The 20,979-nt window shown below is 33.2% G+C and overlaps 1 protein-coding gene across 1 annotated transcript in view; it reads right to left on the reverse strand.

Moving 5' to 3' along the window:
- Nucleotides 1-16,737, reverse strand: part of LOC134695114 (ankyrin-1-like) — a 36,439-nt gene extending 19,702 nt beyond the window's left edge. Inside the window, exons 1-3 of the mRNA XM_063556307.1 lie at nt 16,664-16,737; nt 12,515-12,867; nt 4,087-4,307 (exon numbers count right to left, since the gene is read on the reverse strand). Of these exons, the coding sequence (XP_063412377.1) occupies nt 4,087-4,307; nt 12,515-12,731 (438 nt within the window). The 5' untranslated portion in view covers nt 12,732-12,867; nt 16,664-16,737. The remainder of the gene's footprint in view (nt 1-4,086; nt 4,308-12,514; nt 12,868-16,663) is intronic.
- Nucleotides 16,738-20,979: the final 4,242 nt, after the last annotated feature.

The following is a 20,979-nucleotide window of genomic DNA, read 5'->3' on the forward strand; positions in this document are numbered from 1 at the left end:
TTGTAAACAATCGACTTTATCCAAACTTTACACTCGACCCGTTTCGTAGCATGGTCAGGTTGAGCGTAAAAAAAAAATAAACATCCTTTTAAATATATATCTTTTTAAAAACGTAGCACTCACGTAACATGTCCGATTTTGACAGCTAAATTCTGCCTTTCCTCGGACCCGATTTAATGTTTGAAAATGGCGACTAAACAAAGGTCATTTTCTATGTCGTCGTATTTCCAGACTAGTAAGCTGTAAAAATGACGAAAACGTGCATATCAGAAACTTGGCAGATTGAGCGCTGTATTCTGAATCACATTAAATTAATCGTATACCGATATTCCGAAAACAAATAATGTCTTTTATAAAACATAAGGATTATCAACAGTAAACCTAGTTAATTGCGATGAGAACATGTTGTGAAAGCAAACATATTCTATATAATATAAATGTAATTTCATGGTAAGTATATTTAACCAAATTCATATAAAATAACCCCTCCTCAAGTTTTGCGCTATTTATTTAATATCAAGTTTACAAGTTGAAAAAAAGAAACTTTCATTGAGCTGCATTTCTTATCGTAAACTTAATTATGACTGAAATATCTGGATAAAACTATTGTATTCAACGTTTCAGAATATGTATAAGATGAAATACTAGAAAGAAGTCTCAGTTCATGCCTTTTTATTGAATGAATTCAAACATCAACCCCAAGAACTCCATAAATTAAAAAAAAAAATCTAGGTGAAAAAAGGAGTTCCTATATTGTATCGTGAAATGCAACAACATGGGAACTGTTTGGGTATTAAGCGCATAATAATAAATAAAAACATCATCATAATAAAGAAAAACCTCGTCATAATAAAGAACTAGAGGCTCCAAAGAGCCTGTGTCCCTCACCTTGGGGCCATAATAAATAATAGATTTGTTTGCCCAAACGCTACCTACCCAGAAAAAGCTGCCTACTCAAATTCTTTTATTGTCCTGACCTTTGGGTAGGGTTTGGGCAAACCAAAATATTTTTAAGTGTGGCCTGATCTATGTGAATATTAAACAAAGGAGACTGATAGAGTTATGACAAAATTGTGTTTTGGTGAAGGGGATGTGTTTGTAGATCTTACTTTTCTAAACATTCTTGCTGCGTACAATTATCTCTATCTTTAATGAACTTGGCCAAATAGCTTCAGTGGAAATGTAAGTGAATATTTACAAATTTTACGTTTTATTTTAAAATTGACTGAAAAGAGCTATAACTCCTTAGGCATGTTAGGTGGTCAATTGACAATTTTGATAATGTTTGACTTATTTGTAGATCTTACTTAGCTGAACATTTTTGCTGTTTACAGTTTATCTCTATCTATAATAATATTCAAGATAATAACCAATCAATTCAGGGGCAGCAACCTAACAACAGGTTGTTCGATTTATCTGAAAATTTCAGGGCTGATAGATCTTGACCTGATAAACAATTTAACTTTGTCAGATTTCCCCTAAATGCTTTGGTTTTTGAGTAATAAGCCAATAACTGCATATTACCCCTATGGTCTATTTTAAGCCGTGGCGGTCATCTTGGTTGGTGTGCTGGGTCACCGGACAAAATTGTTAAACTAGATACCCCTTTGATGAATGTGGCTAAGTTTGGTTAAATTTGGCCCAGTAGTTTCAGAGAGGAAGATTTTTCTAAACGATTACTAAGATTTACAAAAGTTGTTAAAAATTGACTATAAAGGGCAATAACTCCTTAGGGGTCAATTGACCATTTTTGGTCATGTTGACTTATTTGTAGATCTTACTTTGCTGAACATTTTTGCTGTTTACAGTTTATCTCTATCTATAATAATATTCAAGATAATAACCAAAAACAGCAAAATGTCCTTAAAATTATCAATTCAGGGGCAGCAACTTAACAACGGGTTGTCTGATTTATGTTCTATTTTAAGCCATGGCGGTCATCTTGGTTGGTGTGCTGGGTTACTGTACACAATTGTTAAACTAGATACCCCTTTGATGATTGTGGCTAACTTTGGTTAAATTTGGCCCAGTAGTTTCAGAGGAGAAGATGATGAGAAAAAAAACCTCATCATAGGAGAGAAAAACCTTATCATAATAAAGAAAAACAATGAAAAACCTCCTCATAATAAAGAAAAACCTCCTCATAATAGAGAAAAACCTCATCAAAATAAAGAATTAGAGGCTCCAAAGAGCCTGTGTCGCTCACCTTGGTCTATGTGAAAAATTTGAATAAATTGTGTTTTGGTGATGGTGATGTGTTTGTACATCTTACTTTACTGAACATTCTTGCTGCTTACAATTACTTCTATCTATATTGAACTTGGCCTAAAAGTTTCAGTCAAAAATGTTGGTTAAAATTTACAAATTTTATGAAAATTGTTAAAAATTGACTTAAAGGACAATTACTCCTTATGGGGTCAATTGACCATTTTGGTCATGTTGACTTATTTTTAGGTCTTACTTTGCTGAACATTATTGCTGTTTACAGTTTATCTCTATTTATAATAATATTCAAGATAATAACCAAAAACAGCAAAATTTCCCTAAAATTACCAATTCAGGGGTAGCAACCCAACAACGGTTTGTCTGATACATCTGCAAATTTCAGGGCAGATAGATATTGACCTGTTAAACATTTTTACCCCATGTCAGATTTGCTCTAAATGCTTTGGTTTTTGAGTTATAAGCCAAAAACTGCATTTTACACCTATGTTCTATTTTTCGCCATGGCGGCCATCTTGGTTGGTTTGGCGGGTCACGCCACACATTTTTTAAACAAGATATCCAAGAAATGATTGTGGCCAAGTTTCGATAATTTGGCCCAGCAGTTTCAGAGGAGAAGATTTTTATAATAGATATCTAAAATTTATGAAAAATGGTTAAAAATTGACTTTAAGGGGCAATAACTCCTAAAGGGGTCAACTAATCATTTTGGTCATGTTGACTTATTTGTAAATCTTACTTTGCTAAACATTATTGCTGTTTACTGTTTATCTCTATCTATAATAATATTCAAATAATAACCAAAAACAGCAAACTTTCCCTAAAATTACCAATTCAGGGGCAGTAACCCAACAACGGGTTGTCTGATACATCTGAAAATTTCAGGACAGATAGATCTTTACCTGATGAACAGTTTTACCCCATGTCAGATTTGCTCTAAATGCTTTGGTTTTTGAGTTATAAGCCAAAAACTGCATTTTACCCCTATGTTCTATTTTTAGCCATAACGGCCATCTTGGTTAGTTTGGCGGGTCACGCCACACACTTTTTAAACTAGATACCCCAATGATGATTGTGGCCAAGTTTGGATTAATTTGGCCCAGTAGTTTCAGAGAAGAAGATTTTTGTAAAAAGGAACGACGACGACGACGCCCGACGCCAAACGCCAAGTGATGAGAAAAGCTCACTTGGCCCTTCGGGCCAGGTGAGCTAAAAACGGCAAAATTTCCTTAAAATGACTAATTCAGGGGCAGCAACCTAACAGCGTTTTGTCAGATCCATCTGAAAATTTCATGGCAGATAGATTTTGACCTGATAAACAATTTTACTCCCTGTCACTGATTTGCTCTTAATGCTTTGGTTTTTGAGTTATAAGCCAAAAACTGTATTTTACCCCTATGTTCTATTTTTAGCCATGGCGGCCATCTTGTTTGGTTGGCCAGGTCACGCCACACATTTTTTAAACTAGATACCCCAATGATGATTGTGGCCAAGTTTGGTTCAGTTTGGCCTGGTAGTTTCAGAGGAGAAGATTTTTGTAAAAGTTCACAACGACAGATGACGGAAGCTGGATGTCGGACGCCAAGTGATGAGAAAAGCTCACTGGGCCCTTTGGGCCAGGTGAGCTAAAAACCTCATCATGATAAAGAAGGATTGAGTTCCATAGTTCCATATACATTTCATAAATTAATGACAAAATTTATAAAGCCAGCCACAACTACCAACTACTTATCTTTTTGTTTTATAAATTTTTTATCAATGGTTCAATATTTTGAACTTCATTTTCTTGTAATTTTGTTACAAATGCCTTATGATACACCCGATTTCTCGTAAAATTGGTGAAAGGAAAATTGATATACATACACTAGTTACATCATTCCATGCCATGTTAAAGAAAGTATTGTCTACTTTGCCATCATCCAAATGAGCCAGATAACTCCTGTAGTGATTGATTCTTGCTAAATCTGCAGCTTTGGTGGTTTCCATGGTAGTAGGTAAACAGTCAAATCCACAAGTCATTGGAGTCAAGTTCCTAAGTAATGTTGTCATCAGGGTCACATCAAAAGTTTTAGAATCTGGAACATCTGGAAAATATATCAAATATTGAAGGTAATAAGAGAATAACCAAATGAAAATTTTGTTTTTAAAAAATAATTTAAACATTACTGAACATGCTGTAGTGTTCTATGGTAATTTATTTTCTCTACGTTTTGTTTTATTGTCATGTTTCTTGATCAGTGTGAGAAATATATTTCTTCTCCCTAGTGAACCAGATGCTCAGCAGGGTGCAGATTATACGACCCCAGAGTTCGAACCCTGAACAGTTGGGGCAAGTATGGACACAACATACAAGCTTTATACAGCTCTGAATTTGGATTGTGATTAAACATTGTTAAACATGTTAAAGTGTTGACACAGCATAGGTTTCTGACACAATATGAATGTGGTCTAATGAACTAAAAATTTTTTTTGCTTTTGAGCAATGCACTTTGCTATTGAATATTAATCCCCTCTAAAAATATTATAAGAAAAAATCTTTTTAATTCCCCCCTCCCCCCATTCTTAATTACCTCCCCCAATTTTTTTTCCCACCTCGCCTTCCTTTATTCCAAAAATAATCTCAATTCAAATTTCTAATGGAGTTGGCAACAATAACTACTCATTTAAAGGGGCACTAACTGTCAAATTCATGTTCACCAATTTGACTCAAATTCTCATATTTTAATTATAACAATTAATGTTAACCATTTTTCAAAAGTATAAAATAAACAATTTACAGGCCATCATTATAATAAGATTTTGCTTCGTTTTGTGTGAATTTTAGAAATGAGGCCCTGACCTTCTATGACTATTATAAAAAGGCATGACTGGATCAACAACAGTATATGTGATGCCACCAAAATTCAAACTTAATCTTTTTTTTTGTTTAATAGAAATAAGCATTCTGTATAAGTTTCATAACATTTGTTTGAGGCAATTTAAGTTCTAGAGCCGATTTTGAAAATTTTCATTTGTAAGGGGCCTAACTCTAGATTGCTCCAGATACACTACTAAAATGCAGTCTTGATCTGTATTTTGTGAAAATTAAAGAACCTTAGTGAGCACGCTCACATACCCCACGTCCCCTCATTGTCATTGGAGAAATTAAATAAGTGAAAGAAAAAAAAATTGTATAAGAAAAATTAATTTCCTGCCAATATGCACATCTAAATAGTATGTCCTTATTATCTACAAAATTTCAAGAAATTCTGTTGTGTGGTTTGAGAGGAGTTGCGATGACAAACTGTTGCAGTAGTACATTAAAGTAAATAAGTTCAAAGGGCGTAACTCCTAGAAAAAAAATTGAATCGCAATTTCCCGTCAATATGCACAACTACATAGTATGTTTTTATTATCTGAAAAGGTTTCATGAAATTCTGTTGTGTGGTTTGAGAGAAGTTGCGATGACAAACTGTTGCAGTAGTACATTATAGTAAATAAGTTCAAAGGGGCGTAACTCCTAGAAAAAAAATTGAATCGCAATTTCCCTTCGATATGCACTACAACATAGTATGTCCTTACTATCTGAAAAGGTTTCATGAAATTCTGTTGTGTGGTTTGAGAGGAGTTGCGATGACAAACTGTTGCAGTAGTTCATTATAGTAAATAAGTTCAAAGGGGCGTAACTCCTAGAAAAAAAATTGAATCACAATTTCCCGTCAATATGCACACCTTATTATCTGAAAAGGTTTCCTCAAATTCTGTTGTGTGGTTTGAGAGGAGTTGCGATGACAAACTGTTGCAGTAGTACATTGAAGTAAATAAGTTCAAAGGGGCGTAACTCCTAGAAAAAAAATTGAATCGCAATTTCCCGTCGATATGCACAACTACATAGTATGTCCTTACTATCTGAAAAGGTTTCGTGAAATTCTGTTGTGTGGTTTGAGAGAAGTTGCGATGACAAACTGTTGCAGTAGTACATTATAGAAAATAAGTTAAAAGCTTAAAGGGCGTAACTCCTAGAAAAAAAATTGAATCGCAATTTCCCGTCGATATGCACAACTACATAGTATGTCCTTACTATCTGAAAAGGTTTCGTGAAATTCAGTTGTGTGGTTTGAGAGGAGTTGCGATGACAAGAAATAGGACTGACGGACGGACGGACGGACTGACGGTTGGACGGACTGACGGACGGACGGACTGACGGACGGGTCAAAAACATTTTACCCTCCGCAACTCGTTGTGTGGGGTATAATTAGCATTGTATATAGTTATCATAAGTACCAGGATAATGATTTTATACGCCAGACGCGCGTTTCGTCTACATAAGACTCATCAGTGACGCTCAGATCAAAATAGTTAAAAAAGCCAAATAAATACAAAGTTGAAGAGCATATATAAGTTTCATAACATTTGGTTGAGGCAAACTTAAGTTAGAGAGCTGAAACTAAAAAAAATGCAATTTTTCCATTTAAAAAGGGGTATAACTTTAGAATGGTTAAATAGACCCCACCAAAATTCCATCTTGATTTGTGTTTTTTAGTAATAAGCATTGTGTGTAAGTTTCATAACATTTGGTTGAGGCAAACTCAAGTTAGAGAATGGAAACCAATTTCTGGAAGCACGTACATACAGACGGACAAGGGTAAAACTTAATGACCCCTCTGCTAGGGCGGTAAAGAATGAAAAACAAATATGTAAATATATATAATTATATACAACAACATACGACAACCACTGTATAAAAGGCTCATGAGAGTCTAGTGGGCTATTTTAAATTGACATACATATCTTGCTTGTAATCCTGAGGTTTATAATGGTAAATAAAAATTAATGCTAACCTGTAATCTACCTGTACACAATCAGCACATATGAAAAAAAAATTGGCATATGATATGCAGATTCACTGATTGGTGAGGCCCCTCATGGGGGGGGGGGGGGGGGGGGTCCTAGTAATCACATAATCACCATTTTTTTGCCAATATAATCACATAATCATTAAATATTTGCCTATCTTTAGTAATCAAATAATCATAAACTAAAAATACAGTCCTAGGTAATCAAATAATCATGAAATATTTGGCTTAATAATCAAATAATCATTAAAAAAACGGCCAAGTAATCACATAATCAAAATCCCCATGAGGGCCCTCATTGGTGCCATTGCCAAACGCCAAAGTCTGATAGTCATCATAAGTGTGAGCTGTCTTTTGTTAGTGACATATCCCCAGCCCATGATGTGAAAGATTTGAATCAGACACAAAGTTTGTCAGACTGATGGACCAACAAGTTTATTTCTATATTTCAACCCCCCCCCCCCCCCCCCCCCTCCAAAAAAATATCATGTTTCAAAATCTTCTATGTTGATATATATATATATATAAAGTCATGATAGTGGTGAAAATTGATCATAATCTTTTTAAAAAATACTTGGAATAGTAAGTTTTATTTATAATGTCAACATTTTTATCCTGTTTACAACATTTTCAATGATAATATAAATAATATATATATAGATGTACTTGAAATATCACAAACATGAGAGTACAGGTACATATTGTATAAGGAAATTGAAAAATTTCATGACTGAGATTTCAATCATGAAATTTCAGAAAACAGGAAACAGGAAAATTTGTGAAGTGTTATTATATGTTTATAATGTATAAAATCAAGATTTATTTGTCAATATTTTCCAAACTTAATTATATACTAAATATGTTTACATTCAGAGATCGAGCAAGATTTACACCTTGTAGATTTTATTTATCCACTATTTTCTCTAGAAGCATTTTTGAACATTATAGAAGTTTTCTTAATTGTTATACCAAACCTACATTGTAATATGTTTTCAATAAAAAAAAACTTAAAATTAATTAACAATAAAAAAAAATATCGAATTAATTATATGAGGAAAAAAATTAATGATTGACTGATATGAAAAAAGGTACACGTAACATTTTTATTTTTCAGTTTTTGTGGATGGTATTATGTTTATGTTTTCATCATTCTGATGATCCTTGATGATATGTGCATCCCAAAAAGTTAAGAAACAGAGACTGAAAACAATATTTTTTTTATTTCATTTTACGGTGATTACTCCAAACTGTCATTTTTGAGGGGAACAAAATATACACCCTTTAAAGGAGGCTGGCAGGTATAAGATTTTAAGAAAAAAATTTAAAATTTTATTTTTCATTTCAATTTTGATTAATTACATTGAGTAGATGTTACTTTATCTTAGGGTACAAAAATCATTCCAAAAAATCTTTTCGTGTTGGCCACAGGTGACTTTTAAAATGTAGGTATCATTGGAAAAGCTCCAAATTATCTCCCTTTGGTGCAAAAATGCCATTTTTTGGCATTAAAATGGAAATATCTTTTTTAACTTATTGGTGACCTATATTTTTTATGGTTGTTTTCAAATAAGCTGTACATAAACTAAATAATTGTAAAATTTAAGCGATTTCTGTAATTAGGTTCTTCTTTTATTTAAATATTACTGATTTTTCTCCTATTAGTTCAACAGATAAAAAGAACATTAACAAAAATGTATGCTTCTTTCGAAGGCAGATTGTGAGCATAAATGAACGGTGACCCATTTTTTTATTTCATTTTTCTATTTAGTATAAGATAAAGTTCATTTATAGAAAAAATAAGGCGAAATCCTATATTAAATAAAAAAAATGATTTAGACCAGCGAGCCCACTTAAAGGGCTAAAATACAAAAGAAATGTGACCAGAGAAAGTTTTTACAACCAGACACTATTGAAATATAGATATTATTCTATCGTTTAAAACCATTTCCAGAGGTGTGTTATTCCGTTACATTAAACTAATGTTAACTAATACATAAAACAGAAGATGTGGTATGATTGTCAATGAGACAACTATCCACAAAAGACCAAAATGACACAGACATTAACTATAGGTCACCGTACGACCTTCAACAATGAGCAAAGCCCATACTGCATAGTCAGCTATAAAAGGCCCTGGTAAGACAATATAAAACGAAAAAACTAACAGCCTTATTTATGTAAAAGAACGAACGAAAAACAAATATGTAACACAGAAACAAACGACAACCAATGATTTTACAGGCTCCTGACTTGGGACAGGCACATACATAAACAATGTGGCAGGGTACGTTAAACATGTTAGCAGGATCCCAACCCTCTTCTAACCTGGGACAATGGTATAACAGTACAACACAAGAACAAACTATAATAAAGGGCTGCGCTTTAGCGCATGATTCACCCGTTGCTCTAAAAGACAGGCGTATAAGTTACTGTCCCAAAATTGGAAAATCTCCCCTTTTTTAAGCATAAAAATTCATAACACGGAAATGTAAAATCTGAAATTTATAAAAATTGAAAGGGAGCTTACATCAATAGATATAAACAATTCACCAAAGTTTCATGGACATTGGTGAAAGCCTTTTTGAGTTATTGTCTGAAGTGTTAAAAATCCCCCTTTTTTATGAATAAAGCCCCATAAATCCAAAACTTAAAATCTGAAATTAAAAAAAAATGAAAGGGAGCATACATTAATAGATATAAACAATTCACTTAAGTTTCATGGAAATTGGTGAAAGTGTTTTTAAGTTATTGTCCAAAGTGTGGAAGACGGACGGACAACGGTATACCATAATACGTCCCATCTAAAAGACGACAGGTGTATAAAAATCAGTTGAAAAGCTACTAAATAGGCTTAACTCATCAGATGGACAAAAATACAAGTGGACATGGCCGGTTACTTATACATCCTGACAAAAAAAGACACAATGAATAGATCTGAGAGTACTTGCAGTTATCTGACAGCTAGTTCAAAGCCACTAAACACCAATAAAAAAATCATGCATCTACGACTAAACTATCAATCTGTACACATCCTACATCAAAAGGATTTAGTGTAAAGACGTCATAAACAGCCAGAGAAAAATATGACCTTGTGCCAAGTTACAGGTATAGACAGATTGTAGATCCATATTAGTAATATTTAGTTAGCTTTTAATTTACTGATAACAAAATCAATATTTATACCAATAAAAACAATATTCAATTATCGTATTATAGTGTTGAATAGGTAACCTTTTATAATAAGTTTATTTAGAGCGACAAGTTTACATGGATCATTTCTAAATTCCCGGCATGGTTAACAACATTTCGGTAAAAATGAGAATAAGGTTTTTTTCGAAGTCAGTTACAGTACTACAGGGCAATGTTTCAAGAAAATTTTGCAGATGAAACATTTCTACCAGCTTGACACATTTGCTTAACTGCTTTTGTTTTTCAGTTACATTGTATAAGCATAAGCCAAACAAGAATGTGTCCTTGGTACACGGATGCCCACTCACACTATCATTTTCTATGTTCAGTGGACCATGAAATTGGGGGTCAAAACTCTTATTTGGCATGAAAATTAGAAAGATCATATCATAAGGAACATGTGTACTAGGTTTCAAGTTGATTCAACATCAACTTCATCAAAAAATACCTTGACCATAAACTTTAACCTGAAGCGAAACGAACGGACAGACAACAAAACAGACAGACGGACGAACTGATACACAGACCAAACTAGAGGCTCTAAAGAGCATGTGTGTCGCTCACCTTGGTATATGTGAACAAAGGAAGCAGACAGTTCATGACAAAATTGTGTTTAGGTGATTATGATGTGTTTGTACATCTTACTTTAATGAACATTCTTGCTGCTTACAATTATCTCTATCTATAATGAACTTGTCCGTGAAGTTTCAGTGGAAAATTTTAGTAAAAATTTACAAATTTTATGAAAATTGTAAAAAATTGATTATCATGATTATAAAGGACAATAACCTGATAGCTTCTTAGGGGGTCAAGTAGGGCAGATATATCTTGACCAGATAAACAATTTAACTTTGTCAGATTTGCTCTAAATGCTTTGGTTTTTGAGTTATGAGCCAAAAACTGCATTTTACCCCTATGTTCTATTTTTAGCCATAGCGGTCATCTTGGTTAGTTTGCCCGGTCACAAAACACCATTTTATAAACTAGATAGCCTATTTATGATTCTGGCTATGTTTGGTAAAATTTGGCCCAGTAGTTTCAGAATAGAAGATTTTTGTAAAAGTTAACTAAGATTTACGAAAAATGGTTAAAAATTTACTATTAAGGGCAATAACTCCTTAAGGGGTCAACTGACCATTTTGGTCATTGTGACTTATTTGTAAATCTTACTTTGCTGAACATTATTGCTGTTACAGTTTATCTCCATCTATAATAATATTCAAGATAAAAACCAAAAACAGTAAAATTTCCTTAAAATTACCAATTTAGGGGCAGCAACCCAACAATGGGTTGTCTGATTCATCTGAAAATTTCAGGGCAGATAGATCTTAACCTGATAAACAATTTTACCCCAGTCAGATTTGCTCTAAATGCTTTGGTTTTTTGAGTTATAAGCCAAAAACTGCATTTTACCCCTATGTTCTATTTTTAGCTGTAGCGGCCATCTTGGTTGGTTTCCCCAGTCACAAAACACAAATTTTAAACTAGATAGCCTAATAATGATTCTGGCTATATTTGGTAAAATTTGGCCCAGTAGTTTCAGAGAAGAAGATTTTTGTAAAAGTTAACTAAGATTTACGAAAAATGGTTAAAAATTGGCTATAAAGGGCAATAACTCCTAAAGGGGTCAACTGACCATTTTGGTCATGTTGGACTTATTTGTAAATCTTACTTTGCTGAACAATATTGCTGTTTACAGTTTATCTCCATCTATAATAGTATTCAAGATAATAACCAAAAACAGTAAAATTTCCTTAAAATTACCAATTTAGGGGCAGCAACCCAACAATGGGTTGTCTGATTCATCTGAAAATTTCAGGGCAGATAGATCTTGACCTGATAAACAATTGATCCCCATGTCAGATTTGCTCTAAATGCTTTGGTTTTTGAGTTATTAGCCAAAAACTGCATTTTACCCCTATGTTCTTTTTTTAGCCATGGCGGCCATCTTGGTTGGTTGGCCGGGTAAAAAAACACAAATTTTATACTAGATACATCAATGATGGCCAAGTTTGGTTTAATTTGGCCCAGTAGTTTCAGAGAAGAAGATTTTTGTAAAAGTTAACAACAGACGACGGATGCCGGACGCCAAGTGATGAGAAAAGCTCACTTGGCCCTTCGGGCCGGATGAGCTAAAAACATAAGGACCCTCTACTATTGTAGGTGGGACATACAAATGCATTTTACCACATTTTACCAATATTTATCCACTTTTTGGGCATGTGGGCTAAAATCATCATGAACTTTTTATTTCTGCACCGGCTTACCTGGAAATCTTGGAAACAGGAGGTTCCACTGTGATTGATTGATTAGATATTCTTTGCTCAATTCCAATAGTTTGTTATACTCCTTCTTCAGCAAGTCCTCTAAATGATCTGGAGCTAAGTCATGGTCAAAACAGATTCTTACAGCACGTGGAGAAATTCCTGTCAGTAACAAACTCATTCGAACATAGTTTTCTTCCTCTACAGAAAGAGATGCCATAGTGAGAGAGTAGTCTTTCAGGTAGAAGATAATAATTCAAAATGGTCCAAACATAGACATCATACTCATTGTTTTACATGTATCTTGATCCCTGTCCTGTTGTCTTATTAAGATAGCCATTAGTAAGTCGACTCAGCTTAAAAAAAATTAAGAACCTTAAGTTAGAAAGCTCACATGTTCAATCAATAATGATAGTGAAATAGTAAAATAATAATTCAGTTTTTCACAGCCAATATGGTTCAATTTTGTCAAATTAATTAAATAAGAAGCATTGAAGATGAGTTTTTCACTTGCAAGTGAATAAGTCGATCTCATTGAATCTGACAAATTCATGTGAATTTCAATTTAACCTCTTAGCTAGAGAGTTATTATGGATAATGCATGAGTTGGGCCTTTTCCGTTATTTAAAGGAAAAGAACGTAAGAATTATAAGTGAAAGAAAGGTAAATCATTTTAATGGCTGTTTCGAATTCAATCCACAAAAAACTCATTCTAATACACATGTAATACAAGTTAAAATAATGGTTAACCTATATATATTTCTTATCTGTAATAAGAAATTAAACAGACCTAAAAAAATCTTATTGCACTAGTTAGCTTTCTATCTAAATAGCTTTCTGACCATTAGAGGTATTATGGAGACCATGCCCTGTATTTTTTTTATTTTAGACTTTTTATAATTTGGATGAATCTTTTACATGGTTATTTATAAATCAAACATGAAAGTTTTAGTCAAATGGATAAACATGAAAATGACAGCTAGTGCCCTTTAATGCTATTTAGTCCATTCTTTAAATAAATAGTTGCGCTACGAGTGCATGATATGCCCTTTACACTATCAAAGAATTAAGTTCAATAACTTCTCAATGTCATATATATATATATAAGATACTTAACAAAATCAAAAGGGAGCTTAACATGTACCATTATAGATATAACAAAAAGATATAACCAATTCACCAAAGTTTCATGAGAACTTCAGAATGCATTTTTAAGTCATTGTCCCAATCTTGAGTATCCCCCCTTTATCTATGAATAAAACCCCATAACTCAAAGGGTCAAAACAAAAAATCTAAAATTCATAAAAATGAAAAGGGAGCTTACATCTAGGTCAATAGATATAAACCATTTGTAAACAATTTGCCAACCTGGCCAAAGTTTCATGGTAATTGCAATTATCAGTTAATGTCCGAAAAAGAACACAACTCCCCCCCCCCCCCCCCCCCCCCCCAATTTTTAAATGAATAAAACCCCATAAACGTAAAACCAAAAATTTATAAAAAACAAAATGGAGCTCATGTCAATAGATATGAACAGTTCATTTAAGTTTTAAGCAAATTGGTTAAACATTGTGTTAAAGGTTTTTTGAGTTAATGTCCACATGTTGACTACAAACAGACAAATGTATACCTTAATAAGTCCCGTAAACTGGTGTATAAAAACAGTAATTTAGACAACTTCCTCTTTTGGTCAATTTTTTTTTCAAGCAACTTTTAATAGATAAAATACATGAATAAAGTCATATGGTCTGGAATATATATATTCATGATATTTGACTTTTAAAAATATTTGATCAAAACTTTTTTCAGGACTACGAAAAAAATCTAGCAAGAAAAGTAAATATGAGTGCTTAAAACACAATTATCCATATAATCAACATATCCAACATGTCCAAGGGACATAACTCTTTTAAAATTATAAATTGGCACTGACACATTGTTGATAAAAAACATGTACAGTAGTTGTCGTTTGTTTAGGTAATATATATGTGTTTCTCGTTTTGTTTATGTAGATTAGACCGTTGGTTTTCCCGTTTGAATGGTTTTACACTAGTAATTTTGGGGCCCTTTATAGCTTGTTGTTCGTTGTGAGCCAAGGCTCCGTGTTGAAGGCCGTACTTTAACCTATAATGGTTTACTTTTTAAATTGTTATTTGGATGGAGAGTTGTCTCATTGGCACTCACACCACATCTTCCTATATCTGTTATATAAATTTCATAAAAATCTGGCAAATCTTGTATACATTAGACCACTTATCAGGCAATTTGTCATAAAATATAATATGATTAATATTTCCAGAGGTATATATGTATTTAAAATAATTGCTTTGCACTGATTTTCTAATTTGTCAAGCTTGTCAAAGACATTGCTGATGTAAACCTATGATATAAGTTTCATAAAATTCAGGAAAGATTTAAATATTTGAGATATGATATTTTCCATGAAATCAATATTTTCAAGGAGCATAACTCTTAAAAAAATATTTGATTGGGATTCACTGATTTTTTAACTCTACAAAGACATTGATGAAATAAACCAATAATGTGAATACCATACCGCCCTCCCCCCCCTTTTTGGGAAAAAAAAATGGTTGCTAATATAGGGAATCACTGAAGCATGACTGGACCTTTTAGGTCAGTCAGTGGGCCCCCACTTATGAAAATTCCTGGATCTGCCACTGACACATGTAATATATCAAATGGCTATCAAACTCAAACAGCAACTTAATAAGAGCAATCACATATTAAGGGTATTGCACCAAAGCTAAATAGTTGAGGGTGGAAATGGGGGTATCTGTAATCTGCTATCTGTATAATAAATTCTGCCAGTCAAGGCACACCTGCAATTATAGCTGGAGTGTCATCCACCACCACCAATATATATATTTACTTATCACCAGAGACGGATTTAGGGGGGCCCATTTTGAGAAACAAATTGGTTGCTTATATATATAGGGAATCACTGAAGCGTGACTGGAGCGGGCCCCAACTAATGATAATTTCTGGATCCGCCAATGATCACACAAATACTAACTCCATCCACCAGAATATTATATACACAAAATATCCTTCATGATGAATAAAGGTCAAAAGTCTGGCAAAATAAACAGTAATTTTTGGAGCATATGACGAAAAAATGTGCACTTTCATATAAAGACTATAAAATAAAATTGACAGACTAATCACATTAAATTTTTTCAAAAAATAATGGTAACAATATATGTAAGCGATAAATTTGTCCTTGTAAAATATGTCCGGGCGGACGGACCCAAATTCCTAGTATAAAATGTCCATGGTTACAAATTTTTTGTGTTGTTTTAATATTGTTTTAGAATTGTGTATTGATATTATGATGAAAAAAAAAATTCCCCAGACTAATATTTCTAGGAAATCATGTCCATGTTCTTATTATTCCTAGGTAGAAACGTCCATGTTTGTTATTTTTAAGTAATGTTTTGATATTATTAAAGTTATGTATTTAGATTTAAAATAAAATAATTCCTAAGACTAATTTTCCTAGGAAATTTGGTCCACTTTCTTTATGTTAATTGGAAATTATTATCAAAACTTTCAATTCTTAACTAAGATGGGGTTGTTTATTCAATAGTTTTCATCATAAAATTGTTTCTAGTAGAGATTTTTGTTTTTAAGATAACCAATGTTTAAATCACCAGTCATGATTTACTGTTTATGTTAATCTATTGCATTGTATTTATCCATTTATCCGGTAAAAAGTGTTCATTTTCTTTTGCTTCCAGAATGTAATTTGCTGACAGACATTTTTTCTAGGTAATCAAGTCCATGATATCATAATTTTACTAGAAAAACATGTCTTAGGACAAATTTTCCTAGGAAAATAAATGCCAGACTTATTTTACTAGCTATGGACTTATTCTGCTAGGAGAATTTGTCCTAGGACTTATTTTCCTAGTAAAATTATGGCCATGGACTTGATTACCTAGGGAAAAATGTCCGGCGGACAAATTTTCCTACCGGACCAAATTTACTGTTACATATACATGTAACCTCTGTTGAATCACATAAAGGAGATTTTGACGAATCACAGTAAAGTTTTAATCAATCTGACACTATAACATACGTGTATTAACAAGAGCAATAAGTGTATGTGAGAAAGGATCTCCATGATAATACCTCAAAATATAGACGAAAATCACTGTTTTCAAGTTCCTCTTTCTCTTTCACATGTCCATTCGAGGAGGCCGCTGTAGGAGTGCGCAGACTCCCACACCAGTATCAGTCAGCATAAACACACACACACACCCGGAAATGGCTTTTATAAATAGATAATATGGAAAAGTTATGTTCTTAAATTAGATAAGGCTATGATATGATTAGAAGAAAAAATGTCGGCTATATCACTACATTATTAATTAAGTCTTATTGTGCAAAATGTTTATGACCTTTTAACGACTTGCTACTGAAGATAATGTTAACCATTTAACATATCACTGACAGATAACATCAGAGAAATATAATGGATAAGGCAGCAACCATTTGATTTTCTTGGGGGAGGGGGGGCTATGGCGAAAGACAATCTATTTTTTTGGCGAAAGACAATCTATTTTTTTGGCGAAAGACAATCTATTTTTCCCAGTTTATTTAATTTGTGTTCGGTTTATCATTATTTTTTCATCATTTACGGCACTTGATATCCTGCATTTGTCTTGCTCGTTACAAAATATAATGTCAAATACAGGGGCGCCGGGATCCAGGATTTTAAAAGGGGGCGAAGGATTATAAAGTTCGCCGAGCGGAGCGACACGAAATTTTTTTGGGGATCTTTTTTGGGATAAAAAAAACATAAAATAAGTGTAAGCTGCTGACCTGTTTCTTTATTTTTATGAGTTACAATTTGACTAAAATCAGCAAAGACCCATCGAACCGTACAACATCTGATAAGAACAATTTATGATAACACTTTTAGATATTTGGATGATATATTATATAAACTAGGCTCTCAATAATGAAGATTTCAGTATTTACACGAACATTACTAGACTAGTGTAAAACCATTCAAACGGGAAAACCAACGGCCTAATCTACATAAAAAGAAAACGAGAAACGAGAAACACGTATGTATTACATTAACAAACGACAACTACTGTACATCAGATTCCGGACTTAGGACAGGTGCAAACATCAAGTTCATTTAATGCTAAATAATTTTTGTTTAAGGCAAGAATCAGAGTCAATTTTTTCTCTCAAATATCTCAAAATACCTCCTGAAATCAAATGGTTCTTACCTGAGACTTGAAATCTTTCTAGAGCTTATACTGACTCGGGTTGACGTTATTCAAATTTATTATTTATAGAATAGGCTGGGGAATTTGGGGTTTAACATGTTTTCGTAGGTAAATAATATTGTTGGGTATTTTTTTTTCATGAGAGTGTAATAAAATTGAGAATGGAAATGGGGAATGTGTCAAAGAGACAACAACCCGACCAAATAAAAAAACATCTTAGATCACCCACAGTTTTTAGAAGAGTTCGTGCTGCTTAGTCTTTGGTTTTCTATGGTGTTTCTTGTGTTTACTATTATTTGTCTGTTAGTCTTTTTCCTTTCACTGCCATGGCGTTGTCAGTTTATTTTTCTATCTATGAGTTCGACTGTCCCGCTGGTATCTTTCGCCACTCTTTTACAATATTGCACAGTCTACAATTTATTATTTACATGGACAGTTTCTACAACTCCAGTATGTTTAACGAGATTTGTCAAAATTATTCGATTTGTTTTAAAGATTAATATCGGTCTCACTATAATTAGCGACAAGAAGGGACAGGCAAGAAAAATAATTAAGCGTCAAGAAAAATATTTAGCGACAATATTTTTTATTTAATTAGAAATAATACTACGTATATTCAATAAGTAATACCTTTGAAACGTTTGGAATGAAATAGATCGAATTTGATTATCTTAACCATAGCATTTATCAGACGAATACGAGAAAACCGAGGGGTTTTCCTAATTGACTTTTTAGCACAAGGAAAGTATTTATACATATATATGCAAGATGCAGTCTTCTGTGCGTTAAACTGATGGTTTCAATCTCATTTAAACAAGATATTGATAATTAATGCAAAATGAAAGCTTTCGGTAATTTCAGTGACGGATTCAGAGGGCGGCGTAGAGGGCGTACGCACCCCCCTCTTTTTGCTCGGACCTTTTTTTTTGGGGGGGAGTGATTAATCAGACTAGACTTCGTGAACTTTGCCATTTCCCATGTATATAATTTTTATACGACAATTATTTACTTATAATTATATTTTTCGCTGGTATTTACTGATTGTCAAAGTCATGTGATTTGCTATGGTGGAGTTAACCAATGCGTTGAAAAAACGTCACTTAGTCATTTTGAAAATCAAATTACAGTGACACATTGCTTAGGCTGAGGATGTCATGACAATCATGAAAACCTTCAGGCGACATAGGACTAAGCAAGAAAGAATTGACTTCTATTTCACCAAACAGAAAAATAATAGTAAGTACTCTATAGATACAATTTGGAAATTAGTATGGCGTTCATTATCACTGAACTAGTATATATATTTGTTTAGGGGCCAGCTGAAGGACGCCTCCGGGTGCGGGAATTTCTCGCTACATTGAAGACCTGTTGGTGACCCCTCGCTCCCTAAATTCGCCTCTGAAAGGAGCGATTTTGGCCTCAAATTTCAGATTCATCTGACGAAAGATTTTGACCACTTTTTAAACACTTAAGTTTCTATTTCATTTGATTCAATTATATTTTGTGAAAGATTTTAACTCATTTAGTCATTAAAAACTATCCGATTCAAGCTTAAATATGAAAAATCTACCAAATATGCGAAAAAATGTCACTTTTCAGATGGTTTTTGTCAAAAATGAAAGTGGCCGCATCCGTGTTCATCCTTAATCTTTATATATGTTATGTATTATCATCGAATACAACTTCCATTTCAATATTTTGGATGAACACGAATGCGGCCACTTTCGTTTTACACGTAAACCGTCTACAATTTAACTAAAATGCTGGCATTGTGAAGATTTCAGTAATTTAGCATGACTTAATGGTGCTAGTACTCAATATATGTGCATTGTATTGTAAAAAACAGCCAATATTTATGTAGCAGAACCATTCTACTATACAATAAATAACTAAAAGTTTACATTTTAACAATTTTGTAAAACTGCTATATTTTGGGGCCAAAAAGGGCTCTTACCGGACCTACTCCTTTGTATTCAATATCTCAGGTTTTGACTTCCGTTTCAACTCTGTTGGATGTATACTGATTGGTACAGTGTACGTATAGTTCATGCTTGGAACTTTTTATGATTTATGATCGATAAGTGCCATGGGCAAAGGGGAATAACTAAAATATAAATACTTCAAAAAGTGGATACAAAAAGAATTTTGACGCCTTGTAAGGGAGCTACCATTTGATTTTTATGGGGGGGGGGGGGGGGATCTACTGCAGTACATGATATATAAGGCATGAAGATGTTATTGTTTCAGATCAGCTAAACTATCTATAGTAAAGGATCCTACAAATTAATGTAAGATACAGTCACAGAAAAAATATATATATATATATATACTAGGCACTCAATAATTAAAATTTAAATATTTACACTAAACAGTCCACTTGTATTTTTTGTCTATCTGATGAGTTAAGCCTTTTTCAACTGATTTTTATAGTTCATTCTTATGTTGTACTGTAATAGCACTGTCCCAGGTTAGGGGAGGGTTGGGATCCCGCTAACATGTTTAACCCCGCCACAATATTTATGTATGTGTCTGTCCCAAGTCAGGAGCCTGTAATTCAGTGGTTGTCGTTTGTTTATGTGTTACATATTTGTTTTTCGTTCATTTTTTTTTACATAAATAAGGCCGTTTGTTTTCTTGTTTGAATTGTTATACATTGTCGTATCGGAGCCTTTAATAGCTGACTATGCGGTATGAGCTTTGCCTATTGTTGAAGGCCGTACGGTGACCTATAGTTGTTATAAATGTTTGTGTCATTTTGGTCTTTTGTGGATAGTTGTCTCATTGGCAATTATACCACATCTTCTTTTTTTTAGATGAACTGACTTTAAATAAAGCTAAACTAACAATGAACACTACCCGTTCCAGAATCTTCGTATCTATTATATCTTTAACGGAAAGCGCAAAAACCAAAATCTATGATAAAACAGATGATTTTTCATTTCCCTTTGTTAATTATTCATTTGTAAACAGGAATGACAACATCTTTGTGTTTATATAACTCAATGTGTTCGATTAACTCGTGTATGAACTACGTATTCGATTTTAACAAAAAAATCTCTGTATTACTGAAAACTATTACACCAGGGTTTTCGATATCACAAAGTAGTCTAAACATTTACTAAATTTTATCGTCGGGACAAGAACATCATTCTTAAATATAAATCAACATGCGGACATCTTCCCCATTTTCCACGTTCAAGTATT

Source organism: Mytilus trossulus, chromosome 13 (assembly GCF_036588685.1).
Source record: "Mytilus trossulus isolate FHL-02 chromosome 13, PNRI_Mtr1.1.1.hap1, whole genome shotgun sequence".
Lineage (NCBI taxonomy): Eukaryota > Metazoa > Mollusca > Bivalvia > Mytilida > Mytilidae > Mytilus > Mytilus trossulus.